Source organism: Varroa destructor, unplaced genomic scaffold, assembly GCF_002443255.2.
Source record: "Varroa destructor unplaced genomic scaffold, Vdes_3.0 BEIS01000002.1, whole genome shotgun sequence".
Classification (NCBI taxonomy): Eukaryota; Metazoa; Arthropoda; class Arachnida; order Mesostigmata; family Varroidae; genus Varroa; species Varroa destructor.
In genome coordinates this window covers 47,631,820-47,659,291 of record NW_019211455.1, presented here as the reverse complement: position 1 = coordinate 47,659,291, position 27,472 = coordinate 47,631,820, and the positions used below count along the sequence as shown (strand labels likewise).

Below are 27,472 nucleotides of genomic sequence, written 5' to 3'. Positions count from 1 at the left end.
GATATAAGTCAAATATATACAAATAATTACTTGTATACATACATAACCATCTCTGTGTGATACGTGTCCGTTGTAACGTCCGTGGGGTCACTGCAGCGGGTGCCGCTTCTCGTCTCTCCATTATTGTTACCTAACAGGTAACATACAATTTACTACTGCTACTGTTGTTAGTTCACCTGATCTTCTGTTCATTCTTAGCAAACAGAATGAAAAGCGGGCCCGACTAGAGACTAGTATAAGGAAGGATCTGTTGAATTTTTTCGGCGCTACAAACAGACCTATAGCCTTACAAGCAGGTGTACCAGATAAATTGCACCATAACTTCGTAATAGAGCTGAAATGCGGTGGGTTATTCATTGTTTGATAGAAAGGTCCCTAAATATATCGATCTCGTTATAACAAGATGAGCTGTGACGAAAATCACAGCTGTTGTTCGCACGGCCCAGGAAAGGTGGCGGTGCAATCTTTAATGGAAATGGAACTTGAGCGAGGCTTATGGGGGGCGGCAAGAGAAGGCGAATTAAACAGGGTTAGAATGCTACTAGCCAAAGGCCACGACCCGAATCAACAGGACCCGTATGGATACACAGCCTTGCATTATGCTGCACGCGCCGGAAAAGCCAACGTGAGTAGCTGTAAGGGCGAATAGATGCACTTAGAAAATGCTGGCTTAGGTCGCACGTTACTATGGACAATTCGTAAAAGTGCTATTCTGGTGCCTCTTAAATGTGAAGAGCTGAACGATGACGCTGGAACCGATACCGATTTGACTGACAATTGGTTCTTAGTGATGGTCAAAGGCTGCGGGTTCTAAAACGCTTATATAAAGTTTGAACGAGTTGTCCTAGGACATAAGTCTAAATTTAGAATCGACTATACCTTTTGCTTGTTGTATTTGTGTTTTCTCAGATTGTCTCCGAATTGTTGGCTTGTGGTGGCTGCCCAAATGTCCGAACCAATGGGGGAACAACCCCTGCTCATCGAGCAGCCTACAAAGGGCATAAGGAGGTCTTGGACATTTTACTATCGGCCCTGCGAAGGGAACGCTTTGAAAGTGTAGCGGACGTTGACGATGATGGCGACACGATTGCTCATAAGGTCAGTACACAGCGTTTTTCGTTCTTTTTCCGTCCAAATGACTTTGTTTGAAAGAAAATTATGATTGTGTGGAGATGTTTGAAACTGAGGCAATCGGTTGATTATTCTTATTTGTAGCTTTACGGAAACTGTAGACTGGTGACTTTATTGGTGCAAATCTCATAAATATAAGTGCTAGCAGACGATTCAATTGAAGACGAAAATTCTTAGACTAAACGTTAAACCGTCTTCAAAGTCATGTATCGTGTGAATGGGGAGAGAGGGGTATGGTCAAGAATATTTTACGCAATCCAAGCGACATTAATAACGATTTGCTGTTATCGTCTTGCAGGCAGCAAAAGGCGGTCATGTCTGGCTAGCTGAAAAAATCGTGCGTGATTTTCCTCAGCTGGACCTGATAAGAAACCAACGGGGCCATTTGTGGAAGGAGGTGTGTAACAGCGGTGTTCAATTTTAGCGAAACGAATTCTACGAATTACAAAGATATCGACTATTTTTTTTATTAATGTTGGCTCTATAACAATGAATTAGGTATCCATATGTCTGTAGGCGTTGTGAAGTTCGTTGTTTTGAGTAAAAGTAATATGTAATCTAAGAACAATTGATATTTGCCTAGTCTCAGTATGCTTAGCATAAGGCGTGGTAAGCGGAAGCAATACTATTCGTCGAGAGCAAATATCTATGTACGTTGTATTTGACCTGAGTTTCATGTTTACGAAACATACGCTCTAAACTCCAAAGTGTTTATTGTAGCGATATATGCAGTAAACAGTTTGACGGGTTCTAAGTGGGAAAAGTTAAGGGTAAGAAAAAATTAGCTGCTAAATTGCGCCAGAAAACTAATTTAGCACTAATTTAAACTAATTTAAAAAAAGCAACGTATCTTTTTGCATCTGTAAGGTAGCATAATCATACATGAACCTAATGTATTTGAAAACAAGACAGTATTATTCAATTGAAAACATTACTGCCGATGGGGTTTCCTTTCAGGTTTTACATATCTTATTAGTAAATTTGTTTATTAATTACAGTAAATCTTACGAGGTGTTAGCAATTGTTTCCGGATTACTGAGTCCACACTTGAATTACACTGAATCCGCTAGTTAGCTTGATTTAACTTTCCACAAGCCTATATGATAATCTTTATACGGCATATAAACACGATTGCCACTTGTACAGTATAAAAAGATGTAAACGCAAACACCGATTGAGTTGAACTCAGTAAAGCTGGCTTACATCGGTTGACAACAGAACACTGATTTAAAACGGCCGCTAAAAAAATTGTAGGTTTAAAGGCGCAATTGATTTCAATAAAGTAAGAAGCAATCATGTTTTTGATTGTCTATTTGGCAAACGCGCGGCCTACGTTTAATTTGCTGGAGCAGATCTAAGTTAAAAGCTTGAAATGTCGGGTTCCAAAGTCATATCGACTATTGTATTATGTGTTAGGGAAAGTATCGTAATGATTTTTTTTGCTTGGCTATGTAACAACTGCAATAAGAAGTTAACGACTTTCAATTAAGTGAGTAGATTCGTTTTTTTTTTCTTTACTTGCACGTTTCTGTAAGAGCTTGTATACTTAGAATAAAAAGTTAATATAAGTTCCGTTACTTTTAAATATTTTTAAAAGCAAAGTATACTAACACAAAAGCGGTTCGCCATGCTAGTATATATTTTGGCCGAATTGACTACTACCCGTTGCACTCCTGCATGCGCTTTTGCCTCAGGCTGCTATGCACAGAATTACTCCGTTAACTACTCCTTTTTCTTAATTTTGTTAATCGTCTCTCGTATATATCCTATGTTAAATAAAGTACATCTTTCCACGCATTTCTGGATGAATTGCAACTACGTTTTCCAGCGTGGCTATCTGATCATTCGACCATGTTTTCCTGCGTTCGGCCGCGCCATCATTGTTTGATCTCGGAGCTGCAACTTTGATGAAGTCACTAGCACGCCGGAGTGCCAGATTAGCGTACTCCAGTGGAGCCGGAATTGATATCGATCGCGTGCATCGCATATTGGTGTGACACAAGAAATAACAGATGCTATAGATTTCATCGGGTGATTGTAGGGCATCGTTATGGACAACCTGGTAATGAGCTGGACGTGAGGTACCCTGCATACCGGCGTGTGAACACAGGTAGAAATCAAATACGTCCGGTTGGACGATATCTCGATCAACAAGCGTACCGGGTGGGATGTTCTTCGCTTTGCCGACGGCTTGCCGTTTGTTCTGGCAAAGAAATCGGACATGGTGACGTTTGGTAACGAAGATAAATACCATTGGAGGTTCGTAGTTCAGCTGTATACTTGCGCATGCCTGACGGAGGGCGGTCAACTCTTCCAAACGAACTTCATTAAACTGTCCATCGGGCACGCTAGCACGGAAGATAATCAGCTGTTTTGGTAGATAATGATTTTCGTTTCTGAACGCTATCAACGCCTCAGTGAACATTGGTTTTAGCTTGACAACGTACGGTTCCTTGCTTTGTATCGATGTCGTTGAATAGTATTGAGCTGGAATCTGATCCATGGAGGCTACTAAACACGCGACAGAGGGTGTTCCCTTTTCGCCTGCAGGCATCAATACATGTGTACGAAAACAGCGTTAGAGTTGTAAAAAGTTGAAGTTAAATCATCTACTAGTTGGAAAGAAGTGTTGCAAGAACAAAGTGGCTAACTTGATGAGTACTGTTTGATAAAATATGCAGGAAGTTTTGCCGGATTCTACGGGAAACTGCAGCCAACACTACTTTTAGGGTATGACTACTGACGTTATAAAATCTACTTTTTGACGAAATGGAGGCGACTTTCATGTCATCTGTGTTTAACCACAGAACGGTTCAATCATACTCCAGCTCCTTAGAATGATACCTATCCAGTTGCGGAGACTAGTATGAAGCTTCTTAAAAATCTGAAACCTCTTTTTATGCAAAAATGTTTGTAAAATATAAAGGACGAAAAAAGTGTGCACGTCCCGTAGAATATTATATAGTCGAAAATATTTCCCATACTTCCGCTCTTACAAGCAAAGTCTTACGCAGACCAATTTACTAGCTTTAAAAGTGCGGAACATTCCTTTCTACTAAATTATACTAAAAAATACTACGAAAACGCCTATATTAATGATTTAATTACCTAATACTTCATGGACGTTACTTCCCGTTAAATACACTAGGTTTATCAGAAACTAATTAGTTATATCTATCTTGCAAACTTAAGCACTTTGAAAATTATACATTTTTAAGCGTATGCATTAGATTTCCGACAATGGTGTAGCCAGCTTTTACTGTTTATAAGACACTTGAGATGATTGAATCGAATTTTCATGCAATAGTCTGCAATGCAGCTTTTTGCAGCCATCTGAAATGTGAATTGCCGTTCATCTCGAAATCAAATCGAAACCATTAGCTGTAGAGCACTAAAACCACTTCCGGCGAAGGGCGTTAAGGAAGGCACTTTTTGCCTTCCGTTTTTCAGACCATGCTCGCTGTTTCGGCTGGTTGTTTCCCAGCCGTGGGCAAATGCTGACAATTTAGTTTTTGATGATTTTATGATCTGATCGCGCAGACGACTACGATTCATTAGGTCAAGTAAAGCAAAATTTTTGAATATATAATAATCATGCCGACTTTCGTTTCTATTATAGCAAAGTTTAAGGCTTTCCGATCCACCTATTTATACATTTATCTCAGGCAAATTAGCGGGGAAAAATCTGTTCATACCCTAAACACATAGTATGTAGAATTTATTACTCATCAATCAGTACTAGATTTTGCCACTGGTGACAGAGGTATGCCAAATTAGTCCTATGTTCATATCGTGGAGGCACCATTGCTTTCCTTTAAGACTTCGTTACGAATTTTTGTATCATTCTTTTCTTTCCAAAAGTGGATTTTAGATTTTCTGAAAGGTGGCAAAAAATCTACATTGGTGAGAGAAAGAACTTAGTTCTAAGAAGCCAAGACTGCTTTATAGCTTCCAACTCTAGTCTCCCCTGAATACTATTTACAAAACTGAACCTTTAATTAGAAAAGCTTTTCTTTACTAACCAGACCTTGAGTGGTTAATGTCGATTCCGACTACCATAAATGCTTCAGATAATGCGGGAGGCCGAAACTCGTTCTTGACTGAGCTGTTCTGCCCGCCGAGCTTTGCATTCATCTTTTGCAACAAACTCTGAGCGAATGTCATGCTGAATTTCTTGACGATATTCGAGTCTTTAACGCATTGCGTCCGTGTGCAGAGATCAGTAGTTTCAGCTTCAAATTTCAGTTGACTATAGTCAGTGTGTGGTGACATTACGACAAGCGTCATTTGTACGTTTTTTACATGTTGCTTGATGTCGACGAGGACCTGCCGGGGCGATACACTTTGATCATATGTTTGAATATAAGGATGGGCAATTTTCATACCCATTTTCGTACTTGCTGCCGTGAATCCATTTACCATGTTAGTTACTGTATCATTCTGCACCCTCCCTAATATTGCGACAGCCCAGCGGTCAAGTTTGACCGGTTTCAACAGCGAACCGAGCCTCCATACGCCATCTTTTGTTTGCATGGTCTCGTCATTCCTGTAGCTTATAATTGGTTCCGTGAGTCGCCTCCCCTGCACCACAATATTCTCGTTTTCAAAGCTCATGTCAAACTCTGTGCAATACTTTGCCGAGTTGGTTTTCAGCAATGTAGCAGCTTCCTTGATATGTTGAAACCGTGTATTCGGTGAGGCCGTTGCTCGTTTAATCATCAGAGAGGTCTGCAGCTCCGAAAGTTTTTTGATACAGCGTTGGCCTGGTGCAATAATTAACAGCTCCATAGGAACCATTGCGCCGTTAGTATTGCCAAGTATAGCACAGGGTAGATCAGGCCGTTCCAACGTGATATTATGTCTCCGCTCAAAATACTCAACAATTGAGACTGATTTCCCCTGCCAGTCAAAGGTTTCAGTATCAGCGCCATAGTTCGTCAGACCAGCAACTCGTATTTTCCGCTTTTGATTCAAGTGCACAGAATACACAATGACACCTTTCAGGGCACTAGCAAGGCTTTCACGGTCTCTAGGTGCTAGTGGCATTTTTAACGGATCGAAAGGTAGCGTTTTTTTTGGGTCTAGAACTTCCTTGGCAAGCTGCAGCAGAGGTCCCGATACATAGAATGCTGAGCATTTAATATCAATATTTACCAATGGACGCCAAGTTCCACGTCGTGTTGACGTACATAATCCAGGCCATACCTCTAGACCACCGCTCAGATAGCAGTCGCTGCTAGCCTGAAATAATCCAACACGTTGAAATGATCGAGATGTACAGCTTACACATAACATACAGAAATGATATGTTAATATAAAAATACTGTGACCCTTGTTAATTACTTTTTTAAAAAAATACTGTGACCCTTGTTAATTACTTTTTTAAAAAAATACTGTGACCCTTGTTAATTACTTTTTTAAAAAAATACTGTGACCCTTGTTAATTACTTTTTTAAACTAAAGGGGTCTTCATTAATCGAGCCGCAACCAAAGGGTTTATTTTTGCACACTTGTATGAAAATGTGCGGAAAAATTGAGACTTAACTTCCTGTGATTTCGAATGCTGCATCTAAGGAAGCTCGATGAACCCTTCTCTCGTTTTTCTGGCAATACCATCATCTCATGACTGTAGAACTTTGTGGTTTCTGAGCAAAAAAATGTGATAAGTGATTTTTGCATGTCTTCATTTAAACTAGATTATTATCATTGAAGAAGTCCTGTAGAGGTCGAAACAGATGAAAGCCTAATGGTCTAGCCTGGTATAACCTTGGCTATACACCGGATAAATTAAGTATACATAAGTTCTCTTAATTATTGCCGGGAAACTGAAGATGCATGTGGTCTTTTTGATTCATCAGTCCTTTCTTCAATGGCTTCTTGCAAATTTGATAGTTATTGATAGTAGAGGTTAGAATCTATCGTCGTTTTGTTTGCCGGCAGCAACTCTTAATGCACGATTCTTTTCCAATCCCGTTAAACACATAGAGTCGCATTCCTTGGTATCAATCTAAGCCACATATCGTAGATCACGTTTTTTAAAATTTTACTCTTTCATCTTCCCATTACCTCTACTTTTTATCATTCGTGACTAACCGTTTCAGAAATGACTCGATTTCATTGCGTTCCTTTGGGGTTTCGCAAATGGCGATACAATCGGGCAATTTTTTTTCAATCGATTCGTGTATTTTCGTATTCGTAACATCGTGCTTTAAGTGGTTTAAGACCATTTGGAGAAGTCTTATTCTCTGGCGATACCTTGGCGAGTAATATGTCTCTTGCATTGCTGAACCTTAGCAATAATTTAATCGACTTTTTCCGTATTTGGCTAGCAACTACATCAGAATTTTCAAAACGAAACTGAGAATCATCATGGGCCGCTTCTTCCAATAAGGCATCTTAGCTATGGACAGCACTTATACTTTTTATAGGCCTGGGCAGCATTTGTTTTTATCACAAAGATATTTACCAAAATTATAACAAATAAAAATATAACCAATTTTTGGAAATTTCACGCAACAACATACCGTCTGTGTGGTGCATTTTATTTTCACAAAAAACCTAATGCACGCGTATTGTTGCATATAAAAAAAAATCGCAAAACGTTCAATACTTTGATTTGTTCAATTTCACCGGAAAACTTTAGATCGCACCAGATTGTTATTCCTCTATGTACCTCTATGTAGCAGAGACTCTCGTCTTTTCGCCAAGACAAACGTGGATCATTAAAAAGATCATAAATGATCACCCATTGCCGTGCAAATTCAAGCGACACATTCATCTCTGATTTAAGAGTATATTTAAGAGTATAAGAGAGCGTCCAAAGACGTTTTGTCGGAGGCGAACTAAGATCGCAGGGAAAAGACGTGTCCTTAACAAGGGCTATTACTTAATAAGAAAAAGGTAACGCCGCGGTCATAATCAGCACGTGTAATGTTATAGTAGAGCCTCAGCCTGATTTTATGAAAAGGCAAAGGCATTTTAAGGAATTTAGCGTTAGGAATATCGTATATATATATATATATATATATATATATATATATGATTACGTTTTCTTTCAAAGGTTGGTCAATATTCGAACTAGGGGACGTCAGAACAAAAACTACAGGCATTTGCACTTTAAAAACCAAAGAAGATCCGACTAGCCAATGTTGACTTCTAGCGAAGACGAAGCGAATAGTGCGACAGATGAAATTGTAGCTGGTCCATGTCATAAAAGCCGACGACCTCTATTGAGAATGCCATTTAAAATCTTGCGCGGAGTTACATTGGGTCGTGGAGATAATGGTACCCTTGCCTTCAAAGCGCTCTACCTTAAGCCTGATGATAGGCGTTGCACCAATTTTAGCACATCTATTACCGGCAAATTTCAGCTTCCAAATGACACCACCGCCAGCCCGCGCGACCCGTTACTGAGATATGTAAAATAATAATAATAAAAAAAAAAAGACTATCTATTTAGAAAAAAAGTGAATACCTTTTCAACAAGCTAACGTGCAAGAAAAAATGCTATATGAAGTACAAAAAATATGATACAAAAGCGCAAACCGCTTGAGGTGGCCTATAGAACGCACGGCCGACTGAAGTAAGCGATAAAGTAAGCCCTGTTCGGAGGATAGTATCTGCCACTTGTACGCTAATTCCGTGATCTGCTGTTGTTGGAATTATTCCTTCTTTGATATTCGTGTAGAATTTCTGGATGGGCTCAAAATCAATATCAGTCACATATTCGATTTGAACACAGAACGAGAGTTTTTCTCTGTTGTGAATGACGTTAATTGAGTTGAATTCCTGCTTCTGTAAACATAAAAGGATACAGGCAAAGAAACATAATTAATATTACCATATGCAGCTATACGCGGCAGTCCCGGTCACGGTACAATGGTAATGTGTTTGCTTATTAAATCTGGGGACACGTGATGATATATGTTAATCTCCGTGCATAGACACTTTGCATCGTGTTAAGAGCTCAAGTATGGAGCAATGTTTAACGACACTACCAGGTGTAAATCTTGAAATTAAAAAAAAAGTAATATGCAAGTGATGTAGAATTAGTGAAAAAGTCGTTGAATTATTGAACATCATTAAGCCGATGTGTTGGGAAGTATGCTTCTTGCAAGTTTGCAAACTTGCAAGAAGCATACTTCCCATACCGTTTATCGCTGTATAAACGGTAATCAGCTAAAACTTCAAATGGACGAAAGTGATTTTTCATTGTTTTAGTTCTCTAATATATCCACTACCCCAAGTTACGTTTTTGCCTTTTATCCGACATTTAAAAATTAAGTATAATTCAGTGGCCAAATGGCAGTTCAAGCTAAAATTTAGTTATGATCTGCCAAAACAGTTCAAAGCGTTATAGTAAGAGTTAATGTTTATGTGGACAGTTACCGTCTATACATCTTATTGGTTGATGAGATGGGTGCACCATTGTTGAATGCGGTGCTGTTTTAAAGTTACGGAAAGCCTGATTCATAACACTGAACCTTGATATAGGTTCTATGCGTATGTATTTCATAAGGACTCTGTGTGTTCAGATTGACCTCGTATTGCCATATATGATAGTAATGTCATATGTACTGTAAGTTAAAGAAATATTCCAATGAAGCTTATTACTATTATACTATTATGCAAATGAGCATATCTAATTTCTTTCGGTTAGAGGCTTCTTGTGTATGTACCCATACCTGAAACGGCAGCTGCCTTCGCGTATAGAGCTTTCGATGTCCATCATACGCCAGTTGATATTCGCCAACGATACGTTTTTTGCATATCAATACGACCTTATGATTGATATCGGCCGAAAAGCTAGGTTTCCTACTGCTTGACTGCTGTCTTATTGACTCTGATGGATCAGTACCCGCGTCACTGACCTTATCCTGATCCCCAGTGTCCTTGATTTGGGAAATCTCTACCTTGTATTGAAAGATCTTCGCAGATGGCAGTTTGACCGGAAACATATTCGTCACAAGCGGTAGTGACGAACCTGCTTGCGTCGGAGTAATAGGACGCTTTGGAACGGTAGGAACATTGCCGAAGACCTCAACCGCACGCTGCTCGTGTGAACTGACGGGGAGCGCATTTGTGCCGCGGCAGGTCTTCAACTTCACTGTTTCCACTCCAAACTTTGATTTTGACGTTGCTAAAACAGGCCTTTTCCCGGAATAATTTCGCGAAACTTTGACTGAAGCCAAATTTGTAGGGAAGAAAAACAAAGCCATACATGCAGAAGTATTTTATGGACCCGTAATAGTGGCTGTTCCAGTCAAGATATTTTGCTTAGTACATTTGAAGAAGAGTAAACCTGCAAGGAATGCACCTCGCGCTATATGTACGTCTTCATATGGTGTTAATAAATAGAACACGTAGTAGAACAACACAAAACTGTTTCGTCTCATAGACTTACATTTCATGTCTAAAAATAGCCATCTGCTCTATCGTTCATATCCAACTTAATATGCCCTCGGGTATAAATCATTTTGAAATCCGACGTTACACACACTTTGAGTGGTACCAGTAAAGACCTAGTCTACCATAGAACTCTTGCGGAGTTCTATGGTAGACTAGGTTGAATGCTTCGTGCTTAAGTTGAAGCCTTTGTATTTGTATTTGAGATAATAAAAATACAATACCTTCGTTACATATGAAAATCGCTTCAACGAGAACGATGTCAGACTCTACCCTACAAATGAAAAAATGTCTAGTTGCAACTACTACTACATCGATAATAGAATAATGCTTGAAACCATTTATCGTTACGAAATCCTTCAGAGGAAAGTCGCTTTCAATTATGCTCTTCAAAATGCAATAGCTACTCTGCCATAAGCGCACGTGAAGGCTTCACGTCAGATTTAAGCGACACTTCAATGTGTGTAGCTTCAAATTTTATAATACTGCAGGTATTTAATAGTTTTTTTTTCTATGACAAGTGACTCGAACTATGCGAACTTACCGTTAGGCCAGCCAACATTTTTGCGAGACGCCATTTTTGTTGAAGTGCGCAGCAATATGGAGAGTTCAGGGACTTTCAATGCACATGGCATCCAACTGACAGATGGATATTATTAATCTAGTAAACGGAGACAATTTTTTATAAGTACAATTGAAAGAACAATTGCTCAAAGCACTTTATGGTTAAGTACACGTATGGAGTAGATCAAATAGATACTCAAGTGAATTATAAAGAAGGTGAGACTTTATTTTTGATACAAGATGATGTAACTTGGCCTCCGATCGCACCATCTATCCAACTTGAATAAGTTGGCGTTGTCAATATCGACACGGGCGCCCGAAATCGCGCGACATATTCTTGAGCGAACTCCGAATTCGAAAGCGAGCGAAAGAGAGAGAGAATGGGAGAGAGAGAAGCATATACGAGACGTGATCCTCAGTGACGTGCACTCAGTGCGGCTGATGGATGAACGTAAGTGACTTCGGTGCAATGCAAAATCAAGTACTGCCTACATCCACACTTTGACATGCTTTGTGGAAGATTCTTTATGCACAAACCAGCGTGGTATAAGAGATAACATACGCACGCTGATATATGCTTTGCAATCCCGTAATGATGAATGCTTTGAGAAACGGAAGTTAATGCTGTGAAAGGCTTCAAGCATTATTATAATTGCTTCAAGTAAACGTCGAGCAATCGTCTCATGTAATTTCTTGGTTATTGTTCACTAAACTAGATATGTATTTGCCTGCGAATGTTGACTACCACTTACATTCATACAGCCTGTGGCACTTCATTTTAGTTTGTATATACATGTTTACTTGACAAAATGGATTGAAAAATGTTTTTTCCAAAATTAGTTAAGCTATCTCAATAAGGCTACTTCGAAGACTTTTCAGCACATATGGCTTAGTTAGGGCAAGGTATTAGTTGAATTAGGGAAGCTAAAGGACGTATACTTATGTTTACATAATGCCTTAATTATCAGTTGTATTAGAATAATTTTCCATTAGCCATCGGAGTTATATGTGAGCATACATGTTAGCCATTAAACCCATTATTTATTAATTCAATATTATGATTTAATACTATCAAAGAAGAATATTCTTGGTTACTAATAATTTACGTCTATTTATATATGGGAAATAAAGTTAGTAGACTACACACCTCACTTTTCGGGAAATATACAGGTCCGCTTTTTAACGTACGAGATTATATTTGTAATTTTTTTTACAATTTTTTCCATCATATTGCATGACGCTGGATTCTGCTAGTTTTACTTACCTGCTTTTTTCATTTCTGTATGTTTTAGCACTCAGAGTAAGACTTCCCTCAAGCACCCCAAACTTTAATGTAAATGGTTTCTAAATGGCGCACTCGTATATTTTGCTATAAGCATCGAACTTAACGACACTCCTGTACATTTAGAACATCTTTTTTACGTCTTCAGAACTTGGTTCAACGTGCACACCTTTTTTTTTCTTTATCTAAACTAACAATACAGTTTTCTTTCTACAGTTTCCAAAAAAAAAGTACTAAAATTCTCAAAAGATCATAAATTTTCTTTTAAAACAATTACTGATGAGTTACCCCTGACGACAAAATGATCCCACTTTAAAAGTCTACCAATGTTCTTTTGCGTACATTCTTATACACGTATAGCAAGCTCAAAGTTTCCGGGTTTGAAATCCTCCAATAGCTATTCAATACTACTTTCATTCGCATTAGCTTTCAGGCACCGGCCCTCTAGAGAGGCGATTCCGTGGGCCAGTTCATTGAATCTGTTTGTGATCTGAAACAATTCACATTATTGCCCTTATTACTATTAGCACACATCCTATCACTTTGCACCTTAACCAACTATAAGCAACATTTAACCAACTTTGTATCGAGGTCTTATTTCTTTGCTGTGCAACAAATACGGGCAGTGTCGTTCTTTTGTATCCAAAACGAGCACACTTCGTCAAAAGCACTGCAATGATTAATTATCTCAAACGATAAAGAAAAAAGAATTATTTTTGGATAAAATTTAGCGCCGGCTAGGCATTGGCTTAATACAATCGTAAAGCACCGAAACTCATTGAAGCAGCACTTAAGCTCGAGCAAGTATGGCTCGATTACATATATGTTACTTATTATATACATGTTTACGTGCCGTAGATCTACAAACGTTCCAATCATACAATCACATACCATAATCTCAAGACGGTCCATCCTGTCACTCATGTCAGCAATCTGGCCAATAAGCTTATTCAGTAAAGCGGATTCAGCCTGACGGATAGCCTGAAAGGAATGTATCAGGATAGGTAATAATGGTCTATGATATTATGAAGGCATTGTGCGACTTGGTGGAATATCTAGCTAAACAAAACTTAGGCTTTGAAATATTATTATTATTAGTATTACTATTTACAATCCCACATCTTTCACAAGAAATCAGGGTCGAGCTGGCAGCCACTAAAGACTGTCTTTTACACTAGCATGTTTAACTACTTACCGCCGCTTCATTTACCACTTCTTCCTGAAGTTCCTTCGATCTGGTTGTGGACTCCTGCCTTTCTTGCTCTTCATGAAGGTCGTCGAGAGATATCCGTCTGGGCTTGATTGTTCTCCGCGCGAGCGTCATCCGACGCGTACGGCGAGCCATCATTTCAGCACCGCTTTCTACTCGGTTATTTGACTCTAATGGAACTCTTTCGGCAAGGTCCCCAGACGCTTTCGAGACTGGATGCTTATTGTTGGTGTCCACAACGTCTCGTTCGTCAGCCGTTTTCTCCTTTTCGTCGGCGACTGGAACACCCGCTGCGATTCGGTCAATCAAGTTGTTAGACAAGGTTACACTGGTCGGTGCATTTTGTAAAATATTAGGATCTTTATTCGAGTTACCATTAGCACACTCAGGATAAGACGACATTTGGTGTGATTGCGACATCCGCTCTTCATCTTCAAGTAGGCGCGTCAGATCGCAATTGAAGATGTTGAGCTTGCGCCCCCGCCCGGGTACACAAAGTAGGTCCGACGTATCGAAATCATTTACAGGAGGGTCGCATGGCTGAAATTTAGTAGAAGATTCATGTTTAAAAAGTAAAAAGACCCGGCGCTGACTATTGGCTGTACTTAGCAGTACGCATTGTGGGCCAATATGAGTGTTCTTCAGAACACTGCTGAAGGTTTACTAAAGTTTCAACCGTGCAAAAAATAACACATTGTTTTTTCAACTAGCAGTTAAAACTCATTTAAATTGAAAAAAAAATAGCGCAAACCGTTGTTCTTCAAGCAATCATTTTAAGTTTATAGCGGGTGTATAGCCCTATGCTTCTTTTGCATATGCACTTCTATACTTCTTATCCGAAATATACAGAATCATTAATTAGAATCGATGCTACAGTAATAGCTACTAATCATTTGTTTGGCGAATTCGAATTCATTAATACGTAGCGGCACAGCACGGGTAGTACGCGTAGTGGTACCAGTTTACCAATAATGATTTACAATTATAACTCTATTTTGTGAATTGCTACCACATATGAGAAAACGAGCTCATCTATATTTCTAATATCCCTATCACTACCGGGAACGCCCGCAATGTATCCGGGCATTATTCATTCCCCTTATCGTAACCATTGTCTGATATGCAACACTTGATGCTCAATCTGTTATGGCAAATAATTGAATGCAAAAGAACCTCACTGATTTTTCTTGGAAATCAGAGAAATGCAAATGGACAATAAAATCAACGTGCAAGAAAGGATATTGTAAAGAAATCCTATAGCTCACTGATACCTACTCAAACTTCCGAACACACATCTCTAGTTAGAATGAATATCTATCAGTAGTACGATTCCATGATGCATATATCGTTCTTTTTCAGAACCAACAAAGAATTTTTGGCTTTTTCTGTCGTGTTATTTCCCTCACTTCAAGGTAATCGTAGTTGTCTCACCGAGAGAAACAACGCTTGTTTGACTGGCATCTTGATTGTAAACGTGGTTAACGGTACGCCATTCAGAAGATCAATAATGGACACGCACTGATCTTCAGGGCAAGAAGTCGCTACGAACTGGCCAGACGTATGCAACGACAAACTACGGATCGGGTTGTCGTAGACACGGTACGTGGCAAGGACTTTCTTAGTCCTTGCATCGAATACCCGCAAATTGTTATCCCGATGCCCCACTACTAGATGACCTTCCGGCAGGAAACCCAGCGAAGACGCACCCCTGCAAGCCATTTTGCGACGGTCGCATGTTAATGCAGAAGTTAACTTTTTTCTCAGCCAGACACATGCTTGTATTTCGTATAATAAACAAGATTTGATACTAACCCGCCGCAGTGATTTGCAATCGCGCTAATTGGATTCTGCGAGCGGATGTCCCATTCAATTATCTCGCGATCGTCTCCAGCAGAAGCGAAGCACAGGCCATCCGAAGTATACGTGAGGTGTCTGTAAGCGCATTAAAAAGTTTTTTTAAAATGGTACGACTGTACCACGTTGTTACTATGGTAATATCTCAGCGATCAATTTCAATATCATAGTGCGTTTTGTGTTTCCTCGTATTTACAATTTCATAGAACTCAACCGAAAAGAACCGGTCATACGACATTTATAGTTGAATCCGTTCGAATAAGTACTTACACACCTAAACGTAATAAGCGAGGCGCTAGTTAGGAATTGAGTTGTGGTGGATCGATGCAAGTCACTGAAATTGTCCCTATAGTTATAATAAACGATCATATAAATATATGATTCTCGTCTGGAATCGTCATACCTCACGGCGTTGTTGTGTTTACGGAACTGGCCAAGAAGTTTTTGCCCAGAGACGGTCCACAGTTTGACGACCTTGTCAGCTCCGCCTGAGATAAACGTATCACCACAGGAATCAACATCCAGGGCGAAAACTGGCGCATTGTGGGCCAGCAGATGCCGCTGGAACTGGACAGGGTTGACGTTGCGCGAAAAGTCTCTAAATAACAACACCAATCAATGACTATTTTATTCATTATTTATTAATGTAATTTTTACGGAGAAGAAAAATAACAAACGTAAGGCGCTACATACAATCGAAAATGATAATAAGCCCTGGATATTTTTGTGATGTTTTATTAGTAATCAGTAATTGCGCCACTTGCTTGATACCGTTAATGTTGAAATCCAAAAACCAACTTTCTCGTTCCAGAAATCCCCTTATATTAACCGTATACGTTGAGTTTAATTGCTATGACGCTTAAATTTTGCATTAAATAGAAACACTTCTCGACACCACTACCGCAAAACCGGTTACAGCGTATGGAGCACTTAATGTCTCTGAAGTCAGAATATGACTGTCAGACCTGTAAGGATGTAAACTTGCTAACCAAAACGTTAACTACAGGGAAAGCGCTATTAAGGAAGCAAGACATTATTTACAAATTTGGCATATGACAAAGAGAATTGACGTAATTAATCGACAGCGAATTCACACTAAACTTCATTTCCCCTATCTTAGGTACGTGCTCGTGCATTTACAATATACGCGACGGTCAGAAAAAACATAGGTCAGTTTGTTTCTTACTTTTTTAATTTGAGGATCGACACTTCGCCCGATAACGCCGAGATCACTAGCAGGTCCCGCTTAGCAAATCGTACCTCGGAGATATCGTTTACGAAACTAATTCGTCTGTTCAATGTGACGTCGAAATCGTGCACATGAACGTCGCGTTCACGGCCACATACCGCTGGATGTACGGAAGAGAAAAATGGGTTAGCTATCCAAAGGGTAAGTAACGTAATACGGCTTTCGGATAACAAGTTAGGCATAGAAGAAGATCTGACAAAAAAAGCTATTCATTCATTCGTTGATTTTATAACACATGATAAGAAATGATACTGGCTTGTTTTGCAGTTAGCGTACCAATTCGGTTCGCGCCGTTCCATGCCATAAAAGAAACGCCATTTGATCCCGGCGTGATGGTAAGCTCCAGCTGAGGTTCCTGGGGGAATAAAAACCGAATGATAATAATAGTAGTAATCTATTCTATTAAATAATTGATTTTATTAAATAGTTAATTTGACTCGTATAAGCTTGTAGTATAAATTAATGAGGATCCTGACACGAATCAAATCAGTGATTTTAAAATTTTTAGTTTAGTTTAGTAAAAAATAAAGCAAAATAACAATAGTAATAATCATGAAAAGTTCAAAAATCATTCAGAGTACTCATAACTTAATCACACTGATTTTATGTGGAGAAATTTATCCAGTTTTATCGTGCTGCTAATTTGTCGTTCTTTCCTTCTCTAATCTAACAGTAGTGGTGGTCACTCGGGTAAATTATACATTTACGAACCTACGAATTAGGCTTTGCTTTTCTGGAAGCTAAATTCCAAATTTTTATTGATTATAAATTAATTCCACTTGTAAATTGGCAAACACATCAGCGTTTACGCATTTCGATTCAAACCAGTTTGAGCATTGTTGTGAGACACTTGAAGGTAAGGAACTTTCTGTTTAGGTATGTGAATAAACTTCTCTAAACTTAAATGTGCAATTAATCGTCATTGATGAATAACATGTATATGCTTTTTTTTTTCATTTAGAATGATTGACCATCTTTTGTCAAGTACTTGACAATTATACCTGCTTGCATATTACTCAGCATAGTGGAAACACTGTAGATTTACACACATAATTATATGTTGTCAAATATTCGTAAAAATTATGAGTGACTCTCAATGAATAGAAGTTTGTTATTTCAGAAAGTTTTGGTGAGATCTAGAGTGCTTAGGCTCAGCTCTCCTCGTTACGGGACGTCAACGCTACGGAAATAACGTGGTTGGTTTAGCACAGTGTTTTGTGTCGGGAGGCGTCAGCCATTTGAAAGAATACGTTACGGTAGTAGTAGACATAAAATTCGACACATTTAAATAGTGATTGGCCGGACAAGTGCATGAAATGTTTCAGTGACATAGTTGATTTAAAATAAGTATGGTATTTTGAGAAAAATTTAAGAGAAAAATATTTCGCGTTTATAGATAACACATTGTTTACACAATACTGCTTAGTACTTTTACATATGTTGTCTTTCTCATACATCTCAATTACCCCCTAACGACCTATAGCGGGGTGCGTCTAGTGGCCGTGGTTATGATAATTTATAAACGACCAAATTATACTATTACAATTTATTATGACTAAAAATCGAATTACTGTAAATGTGTTAAGAGTTCGTGACTCCGTATATACAGCCGTGTTCAGCTTAAGTCGAAATATACAAACAAATCAGCATGACAGACACCCCCCTATATAATTACAATGCACAGTCAATAATAACCATAATAATGATAATAGCAACAGACCTACCCATTCGTGTTGGCGCGACTGTCCTTGTTTAGGGTCCATCTGAAAGATTCTTAGAGTAATAATTAATTCAGTGAAATTATTATTGAAGCTGACGAACGATCCACTTGTGACTGAGCAGTACTTCACAAAGACAACAGTAGGCTGAACAAATTAGACAAAAAGCGTTTTTGCTTGTTATAAGCTGAAGACATATGAAACGACCAGAAACCTGGACGATCATATGAAGGCATTGATTCACCGCTTAGATTGCGCGGGCGTTTTTGCTGCCTGCGAGTTTACCGCATACGAGAGGCTTTCTGGGTTGATTCTGGGATTAGCCGTGACGCCCTAATCGGCGGGATAGGATGGATAGCCCTAGACGCGCTGTTATCTGGCTGACTGTATAGTTCCGGAGCCATTACAAGGATGTGAACGAAAACAACGTGCACTCAAATTTAAACGACCTATCGTTCTGTTCGATACCGCACCGAAATAAAAAAAAATGACTCTAAAATTTGGCGTTTCTTTACAATGGATATTGCTATCCTAGCCAGTTTGTGTCGTCCGCACCGGCATTTGTTTTATACTTAATAGTTTTTTTAAATTGATTATTATTTCAGTCAATTACCAATTGTGTAGGAATTTGGTTGTTGAATTTTGTAAAAAAGTAAACCAACTTATTTAGGAAAATTTATTTTTAAACTACGATATTTATCTAGTAAACATTTTAAATACTGGTACTGTAGAAATTTTAAGAAAAGTAGGTTAAATTTATGTATTTTGCATTGCAAGCAGACTGGGCTAGGATACATCATTTTCGATGTTACAGGTTTCTCGTTTACTATTCGAAGAAATATAGAAATAAATGATATTTTGAAAAATTCTGTAAACAAAAATGGCTATGATAAAAAGGACGAAATTGTTTATATAGATAACCTATCTGCCTCAATTTTATATCAGGCTTTCAAATTGGGCTGGGCAAGAATCATTGAGCGGTTCTTTAATAATGCTTAAATATTTATTTGTATGCATTCGGTGTTTGGTATTGTAATATCAAAGAGCTTTGCCCCGTCTCTTTTGACCCTCTGTTTATCAACATATCTATTTACGAGTAAGCTTCTTCATATCATATATTAGAAATCTCATGCGTCAAACAAACGTAGCTATAAGTGGCAAACAAATTTAATAAGGCTTAATACTATTATATAATATGTAGCGGTCCGTGGTGCTTTTTCTTACCTGAATCTTCGCTGGTTTTTCATCTGTTGCCTACTCAGTAAAAGTTTTATGATGATGCAGTTACTACAGTAGTACAGTTGTTTTAATATGAGCAGTGTGCGTTATCTGAAGCGTCTGAGCGCAGATGCTTCAAATAATGCTATTCGGAATCAAAATCCCGTGCAACGCGATATGTATATAGCGTGCTGTTCTCTATGCTCTATGGTCACTACACTGCTGTGTGACTTCTATTTTTAAAGGAAAGCATTTTAATTAAACGTGTGGATTGTGGCAGGTAGAGATTGGATAGGACAGTACATACAGAGCCTGTAAATGTGGAGCACAAAAGATCAGCTGCTATATTAAAGAACTCATACGTTCAGAAAACACCAGTAAGATTGGCTCGATTAAGTAGCTATGCCTCAATAGAAAACAGTGCTATTAACGTCCAATGCCGGTACTAATCGTTGAATATGCATTGAATGTAAAATATTTTTTTTAATTCACACTGACAGGTTTACTGTCCACGTATTGAGCCGCTATCATTATGCTCATTCTTTTGATTGTGTTAACCTACGGGTTGTGGCAAAATCTATTGAAAACGGATCCATGTCATGTGTTAAAAATAAAAGATGTAACAATGAAGCTTGTTGAGCTTCGTAGGTATCGAACATTTAAAGATCGGATTTCTTCGCGTTTTCTATCACGTCCAATTCGCACAAATGAGTGAATTGTTATTTCTATCATGCTTAAGCTCGTCCAAAATATTAGAAAAAAACACGTTGTTCCTGTATCAGCTGTTGTATAAATCTCATTTGTTAGAAGCAACGCTGTCAAAGCAATAGCCTGCTTTACATTAACGCGTTACCGTTGTTCTTACGGAATCTCATTCATTTAATTGTATCGCGGAACCGATAAAAATATCTGGGATTTATTATAGTGCTCAGTACTCGTAATAAGCATACCCACTCAGTTACCATTCGTTGAGCAGTTTGCTGCACTACCCACGTTTGCGCAAATATTACTATGGACTCTTCAAAGAATGACATCGCAGCGTTCACTGTACAGTTTGCAATTAACACCGTGTTTTTTTTCTTTATTGAAACATATTGTAGGCGATCAATGTATGCATACAGCGCTGGAGTGAGAGACGGATCGTACAAACGTATTTCTGATGCTCTTAAAAGTGCGTACCCAATGAGCAGTATCAGAAATTGAAAATTACGCGACGCACAGTCAATCTGATAATAAGCATCCTTTTTATAGCCTTTAATGTCTACAAACAAAGTTAATACGCTCAACACAACGCATATAGCATACACCTCTAGTTTAATTTATGTGGTGAATCTATAATAAGATTTGAAAGAGCGCCAAAACAATTTAATCATATAATTGTATGTATAGGCAAATACTATATTTAGTTTCCCTTTTGATCATCCAACTTGGCACCTCATCCGGAACAACGTTCTAAAATATAGCATTCGGCCTAGATTTGCGCGATATAATTTCATTCCTATTTGCAAAAAGTAAGTATAATTGTTCAGAAAAAAAAAAGGCTTTTATCAACGATTGAATAGAAACACTAACATAAAAATCCTTTATAGCAAGCTGTCGCTAGAAAGCAATTGTAGTATCGCCGTTTCAGCATTGTTTGCACCGGGAACAATTTCTCTCCGAAGGATAGTCGAGTAGAGGAATCATTCGTCGATTCGAATTTTATGCCTTGCGTTGATTGACGGCTATTTCTACCGTGGCAGATGTTTTGTGCTTTCACAATTTTCAACAGCAGCATTAATAACTGCCTGTGTCTGTTCTTCCGTGCGAGATCGCTTGCCACTTGATAAACTGTATGGACAAATACTTGCTAAGTGCGGCAGCTGTGTCAGTGGTGAGCTTTTATATAGCAGCGAGATTTCACAAGAAAAATAGGGTGGTAAGTGTGATGGCAGTGTACTGTATTTACTGTAATGATATACTATGCATTTAAACTGTTGCTTTCGGGTGGTGTTTTTCGAACAAACGAGTTTTACTAGAAACGACGTTTTTCAATGTACCTGGAACAATCCTTAACCAATACGCCATTACCCGTTGATGGCGAGAAGTAGCCAAAAAAGAAAGCCTATAATATAGAGCGAACTGATGCGCTATCTATTGGTATATTAATAAAATAATGATTCGGTCTAATTCGATCGCATAGTTAGACACATAGGGAAATAATCGAAATAAACAATGTCTTCTAATGAGAACGTGTTACCGGTTGAAGTTGAAACAAAAAAATGGCACGATTAAATACTTTTATCGATTTATGTACGAGTTAAAACCCCTGCTTTTGAACGAACAGACCACGTTACCAACCAGTTTACCAACAATGCCCACAGCATGTCCCATTAAGCTGCTGTTTCTTTATTTAGCCGGTAATTGAACCAATTAGTAACCAGCATTTCGCTTGTTATGTTCTTATTTATCGTTGGATTACAGAAAATGGCCGCCCGCCAAGTGGTCAACGATCTCATAGCAAAGAACGCGCTTGTAGTCTTTTCAAAGACGACCTGTCCATATTGTCAGATGGTTTATTCGATCCTCGTTTCTGACATAAAAGTAAGCGCAATATTGAGCCGCCATATTTCATCAACATGCCGAAAGTGTTTAGAAAGATGATTTTCATTTTTTTTTCGCTAGAAATATTTATGAATAAATTTGTCGTATGGTCGTCATGTCAGAAACTAGCTAACAATAGTGGTGAAAAAAGTGGAAAATGAAAAAATACTCAATTATTTTACATATCGTTGAAGTGAGGTAATTTCGTCCATAAAAATTAATATAGCCAGTACATTCTGCATACAAATTTGCTATTTCTGTCAGGTTATACATTGTTGTATTTTTTTTAAAATAATAATTGATGATATTGGATATATAATTGAGCCATTATTCTATACATTTTAGGCTGAGGCAAGGTTCGTCCAGCTGGATAAGCGTAAGGATGGACCGTTAATTCAAGACGTACTTCAGGTGAGAAGACCCTGGACTTTCCTTCTAATGACGCTTCTTATATAAAATACTTCATCTGTTTGTAGGACTGTGGCCCACCAGGCGGAATATACTATAACGATCGGAGTGTAATGAACGCAACGCAGAAAAAGAGGGACCCTTTAGTCACGTCAAAATGTTTTTCTTACTTCGTCGATAAGGAAACATTTAGAAATTGAATGATCTACCATTGAACGAAGAGTAGTCCTAAATGACCTAATGATATACCATTTTTCTGGCATAGGTTTATTTTACGTACAACTCTACGCCTAGTCGAATACATAGCTCATCTCGACAGTAATTTTTGGGATTATAAGGTTCATAAAAATCTCCATTGAACTTATGCCTTAATTGTGCCTAAATATATAGTACTAACAATTTATTTTAAAATATTGAATGTTTTGCAATCACTAGGAGATGACCGGTAGTCGCAGCGTGCCGAAGGTCTTCGTCCGAGGATCATTTATTGGCACTGGTGATGATACTCGTGCACTCTACGAGAACGGGAAGCTTGTTGGCATTCTGGCGAAGGCCGGTGTTAAAATGGCTCAAGAATCAAAATTATAATGCTAATAAGTAATATGCCATCGTATGGTTGTTTGCACTGAAAGCTTCAATCAATAATGGTTACAAAATGAGACATATTTGGTGAATAGTTTTTAGATACTAGGCTTATAGGTCGAGTGTACGTTCGTATTTATATCAAGGACAACTAATATACTTACAATGATATTTGTACAAGGATAACTAGAAGTAGTATTGACGGCTATTTAAATTGGCAATCTAGAGGCAGATTAAGGATGACTTATATAAAAGATACCATTGTTATTACTAATAGATATGTTTTCTAACATGTGCATGTATTTACGGTTTGGTATCCACTTCTTCTTGATATAGCTTGAGAAGTTTTTTTAAAATTTAAATACTTTCTTAACTACAATAAATCCAATCCATTCTTAAAGATTTGTACTCGCAAGTTCGTGTTTAGCTCGCTGGTCCTGCAGACGGCAGTATGATCATAAGGCCACACCTGATAATATTCTTTGTTTAGCTTAATAGCCACTTAATTCATGTGTGTCATCATTTTGCGTATTGAAAGGTAATTTGAGGATTGATTTGAGGATTTTGAAGGGTAAAGATAGTGTTAGATTTGAAACGAAGTAGTTTTCTTTTTGACCGTAAAAAGATTTTGAACGCTGTAATAGTTATATCTTGATTTTTTAAACGTCTGCAAAATAGCTATACAGGCGATTGCGCAGTTGTGATCCTAGAGAGTATCCTGTGTTATGTTTAGGTGGGCCTAAGATACTAATTTTATAGACATTAATTTATGGTTTCGCTATCACTTAAGACTCATGAGATGGCACTGCTCGGCTAAAATCTCTAAATAGGCGAGATTATTTATAATATGACAAATGACGAGTGAATATATTCGTTATTTGTCGAATTACGCTAAAATAGCGCTATGTTTGCGTAGACCCAATGTAGGTATTATATATGTAACACCTAATGTATTTTATTCATGTGCGTAACACCACGACTAAATGCAGAAAAAAAAGACGTGTTTAATAACCTAGTAAGCGAGGTTAAGGGTCGACCCAATTCGGATCAAAACCTGGATAGATGGACTTTAAAGGTCTTATGTGACGCAATAATGTGCGTGAACGGAACCTACCACACTGTACCTCTGGTTTTGGTATTAGGTATTATTTGATTTCCAGCGTGAAACGAAATGTGCTTATATCCTATATTAAATCTGAAGATCCTATCACTCATTGAAATCAATAGAAAAAGTAATTCGGATTTCTTTATCACGGAAAAACCAATGGACTACAGGATTATGAATAGGTCTATTGTTAAAAAAATTCTATTGAACTAGTAGCATAGCCGACAGATACCCCCATCAAGCTCCTCTTAGGCGCATTGCTAAAAACCAGTATAGATACTTGAAGATGCCTGTAGTTAATAGAGTGCCCTCCTCGTTGTCTTAAACCTTGCTTATTGTATGGCGGATATATTTCCTAACGAAGAAAGAAAAATTTGTGACATAAGTTTCTCCATTGGCACATGCCGCAGAGCACCCCGATTGGGTTAAGAAAGATTATGTCGTTGATTGCAACATAAGAATCTATAGATCTGATGTCTTCGTGTTGATTCTCACTAAATTTTTCCGTTTTCTTGGTGTTCTGGAAGGTCGGGTTTGCTTCCATTGTCATTGAGCTGGAAGAAATTCGAAATCTGGACTTCCCCGTCAGAAAACGAGTACGTTAAATTGTTGTAAAGCGGAGTTGGGCGTCATTACTGCTATGCTGCACTATGTTTGATGCTGTATATCGGTATCGTTGTTTAACGACATCACTCCTTTTACATTATTGGGTCAGCTACTTGGGTTCTATTTTATCATTTTTACAGCATTAAAAACGTTTTTTTTTCTTTTTATTTCATTACATTTTGAATGCTTTATCAATTTTTCTTTTCGGTTTATTATCTCGTAGGCGGAGCCAACAGTCAGTCGTCAAATTTACCTGTTGAAAGCGTTAGTGACTCACCAATGTGATCAAGAACGGCGCGACCAGAGGTCCAGCGATAGGCAATATTATCGGTGTTAAGAATGAGAAGATTGAATTCTCCATTTTGCCTCGGATACGAGTTCGCGCAAACCGACTGTTAAATCGCTATTTTTAGCGGGCGTAAAAGCAGAATATGTCGTGAAGATGCTAACGAGGTTATGCATGCTATAATCATTTTTAACCAGAAATATATAGAGCTAGTAAATTTAATAAAGGCCGAAGGCAGAAGAATCTAACCTAACCTATTAGACCACACCGCAGGGTTGTTGCTACGGTAGCACAGTGTCTAAGATGACCCGGGGAATTGCTGAAAACGCTTGATAATGTTCGTGATGAGGTACGAGACAGGTTGTATATGTGTTTTTTGGGAAGCCGAGACATTTCGAAACGATTAAGCGCGAGATTGACTTCACTATACACAAAATAGCTGGGCTGATGTGTGATTATTCTGAGGATATCGTTTATATTCGCCATGGAGTCGAATTATCTTGTTTCGATTATATGAATCACATGACCCCAACGTTCTATCTTAGCAAACTAAAGACGTGTCCGGCTGCGTCAAAAAATATGAAAAATACTGTTTTTTTTTTTGGAGTAGAGAGATTCGCTTACAAATACGACACAGTTGACTTGTTCACGAGTCGGTTACATCGTTACGGTACCTCAATGCTTAGAAATATAATGGCTTTCATTTCAACGATGTTCATTGCTTTACGGCTAACATATTATTATGAATATTATAGTGAATTGAGAAGCTCGTTAAATCGCAACGAGGGTCTGCGGAATGTAGTTAGAACTATGAGCTGGTTTGGATGAGGCATTACTAAAAAAAGCAAAGTTCAGCAAAAAAATTAAAAGTTTACCAGGTAAATTCCATTACTCCGATTTCGGAGTACAGTATTGTCTTGGTACGATTTTTTCAAGGCAGAGAAATACTATATGATAATAATATAATTAAAATATAATACAAAGTCGTGTACTTGAAAATGCTCAATGTTAAGCTCAGAATGTGATGCATACACCTTTTTTTTTTACAAGTACTATCCATGTTGTTTGTCCATCTGAATCCATATGTTTATGATCCAGTTAGTTTCGAACGTTATCGGATTAAAGAAGGTACTGCTATTTATTATGTACAGGCGGTCTATCCTGCAAGTGTAATTTTTTGTCGGTTATGTTCGGTCGTTTTTTTTACGTTTTTATTTGTTATCAGCACCAAACAAGTCAGTTTGAACAGTGTGAATAGTAACAGTAACGTGGTACCCAAAAACGTATTGCTCTAAGTAAAGATCTTCTACTGATTAGCAATAGCTATCAGCATTCAATACGATAAAGTCGAAAACGCTATATTCGCATAGGTATACTTCCCGATTTTCCAGCTCCAGCTTTATAAAATCGCAAGCAATCTCCTTGATTTGTATAGAGGACATTTCCTAATCGTCTCGGATCGAGCAGCCTAGATAATCGCTGGCCGCTGCTATCAGCAAGCGAGCCCGTTTTTGGCAAGCCCAATGAATTTTGACGTTTTAAAAACTTTAAACCAATAGCTTTTATATGGGATGCCTTGAATACGTGAATTAGTGGCCATTATACAATATAACCTATTTATTAGACTTATAATTGCAACCGAACAAAGCCCGTCGGAACCAAGTCCCACCGTGAACCCTCAGTTCCATACTCGGCCCAGATAAAATAGGTTTTGGCCTAGTGGTGTTCAGTTGCACGTAAACTGCGCTGCTTAAGTACACTTAAATTAAAAGTAAATAAAAAAAATTAAAAAAAAAAGTGAATTGATCCAAAGAGATGGCCGGTGAAATGGAAGAAAGTTTCAATTCTCGTTTAACATAGTAACCTGATCTAAATCCACAAATACTTTTTCCTATTAGCCCACAAGTTCAATGGCTACAGTTTGAACAATAATGGAGCTAGTGATTATTATGCGGAAGCTATTTATTAACATTAGAAATTATGTTTGATGAAGGGAGAAGGTTAGCCAAAGGGACTGGGTGTGCTGACGTTCATGATGTCATTGCATCGTTGTCGTTTGTTTTGCAAGTTTTCATAAAAATCAAATGTATTCTCACCATGAAGAACAACTGGCAGTCAACGTTTGACGCAAAACTCTTTCGATCTTGTACCAATCAATGTCCGTATTATTCCTATCGTAAAGACAAAGTATTCTAGAAAATGGAAGATGAAAGTAATTGCAATAGGAGCAAATCGTTTATAGAAAACAGAATGCAACTGGGTTAAATTACG

At 38.1% G+C, this 27,472-nt stretch overlaps 4 protein-coding genes across 7 annotated transcripts; 2 read left to right on the top strand and 2 right to left on the bottom strand.

Moving 5' to 3' along the window:
• The first annotated feature begins 75 nt into the window (after positions 1-75).
• Positions 76-17,081, top strand: LOC111245815 (uncharacterized). Its single transcript, XM_022794653.2, has 4 exons — positions 76-625; positions 910-1,098; positions 1,430-1,528; positions 15,005-17,081. The coding sequence occupies exons 1-4, from the start codon at positions 404-406 to the stop codon at positions 15,044-15,046; spliced, it is 552 nt and encodes a 183-aa protein (XP_022650388.1). The 5' UTR covers positions 76-403; the 3' UTR covers positions 15,047-17,081.
• Positions 2,078-11,197, bottom strand: LOC111245813 (protein argonaute-4-like). The gene is made up of 5 exons (XM_022794649.2): positions 11,081-11,197; positions 9,816-10,312; positions 8,677-8,925; positions 5,154-6,372; positions 2,078-3,675 (listed from the first exon to the last, which is right to left on the bottom strand). The coding sequence occupies exons 1-5, from the start codon at positions 11,169-11,171 to the stop codon at positions 2,903-2,905; spliced, it is 2,829 nt and encodes a 942-aa protein (XP_022650384.1). The 5' UTR covers positions 11,172-11,197; the 3' UTR covers positions 2,078-2,902.
• On the bottom strand, positions 12,185-18,554 carry LOC111245814 (uncharacterized). The gene is made up of 10 exons (XM_022794650.2): positions 18,420-18,554; positions 16,972-17,050; positions 16,633-16,795; positions 15,850-16,044; positions 15,405-15,524; positions 15,024-15,300; positions 13,967-14,132; positions 13,578-13,882; positions 13,274-13,363; positions 12,185-12,872 (listed from the first exon to the last, which is right to left on the bottom strand). The coding sequence occupies exons 1-10, from the start codon at positions 18,456-18,458 to the stop codon at positions 12,780-12,782; spliced, it is 1,527 nt and encodes a 508-aa protein (XP_022650385.1). The 5' UTR covers positions 18,459-18,554; the 3' UTR covers positions 12,185-12,779.
• On the top strand, positions 17,752-26,360 carry LOC111245818 (uncharacterized). 4 transcript variants are annotated; one of them, XR_015319962.1, is made up of 7 exons: positions 19,060-20,802; positions 21,262-21,549; positions 22,095-22,214; positions 22,560-22,625; positions 23,058-23,219; positions 24,837-24,905; positions 25,139-26,360. XR_015319962.1 is itself a non-coding variant. In XM_086978716.1 (6 exons), exons 2-5 carry the CDS (start codon positions 21,466-21,468, stop codon positions 23,208-23,210), a joined length of 423 nt encoding a protein of 140 aa, XP_086834842.1. In that variant the 5' UTR covers positions 19,060-20,802; positions 21,262-21,465; the 3' UTR covers positions 23,211-23,219; positions 25,139-26,360. The 4 variants fall into 4 exon arrangements, 3 of the variants coding, with proteins under 3 accessions (XP_022650395.1, XP_086834842.1, XP_086834841.1); XM_086978716.1 differs by lacking the exon at positions 24,837-24,905; XM_022794660.2 differs by lacking the exons at positions 21,262-21,549; positions 24,837-24,905; positions 25,139-26,360 and adding an exon at positions 17,752-17,891 and having other exon boundaries at positions 20,732-20,802; positions 23,058-23,606.
• Positions 26,361-27,472: the final 1,112 nt, after the last annotated feature.

Excerpts from the sequence above, each read along its gene's own strand:
- LOC111245815 (XM_022794653.2), top strand. The coding sequence starts at position 404 with ATGAGCTGTGACGAAAATCACAGCTGTTGTTCGCACGGCCCAGGAAAG. Across the intron at positions 626-909 it reads CACGCGCCGGAAAAGCCAAC|ATTGTCTCCGAATTGTTGGC; the intron begins GTGAGTAGCTGT and ends GTGTTTTCTCAG. Across the intron at positions 1,529-15,004 it reads GGGGCCATTTGTGGAAGGAG|GTAATCGTAGTTGTCTCACC; the intron begins GTGTGTAACAGC and ends CCTCACTTCAAG.
- LOC111245813 (XM_022794649.2), bottom strand. The coding sequence starts at position 11,171 with ATGCCATGTGCATTGAAAGTCCCTGAACTCTCCATATTGCTGCGCACT. Across the intron at positions 8,926-9,815 it reads GAAGGCAGCTGCCGTTTCAG|AAGCAGGAATTCAACTCAAT; the intron begins GTATGGGTACAT and ends TTATGTTTACAG. Across the intron at positions 6,373-8,676 it reads TCTATAGGCCACCTCAAGCG|GCTAGCAGCGACTGCTATCT; the intron begins GTTTGCGCTTTT and ends GGATTATTTCAG.
- LOC111245814 (XM_022794650.2), bottom strand. The coding sequence starts at position 18,458 with ATGGACCCTAAACAAGGACAGTCGCGCCAACACGAATGG. Across the intron at positions 14,133-15,023 it reads AACAAGCGTTGTTTCTCTCG|CCATGCGACCCTCCTGTAAA; the intron begins GTGAGACAACTA and ends ACTAAATTTCAG. Across the intron at positions 13,364-13,577 it reads AAGTGGTAAATGAAGCGGCG|GCTATCCGTCAGGCTGAATC; the intron begins GTAAGTAGTTAA and ends CATTCCTTTCAG.
- LOC111245818 (XM_086978716.1), top strand. The coding sequence starts at position 21,466 with ATGGACAAATACTTGCTAAGTGCGGCAGCTGTGTCAGTGGTGAGCTTT. Across the intron at positions 21,550-22,094 it reads TTCACAAGAAAAATAGGGTG|AAAATGGCCGCCCGCCAAGT; the intron begins GTAAGTGTGATG and ends GTTGGATTACAG. Across the intron at positions 22,215-22,559 it reads TCCTCGTTTCTGACATAAAA|GCTGAGGCAAGGTTCGTCCA; the intron begins GTAAGCGCAATA and ends TATACATTTTAG.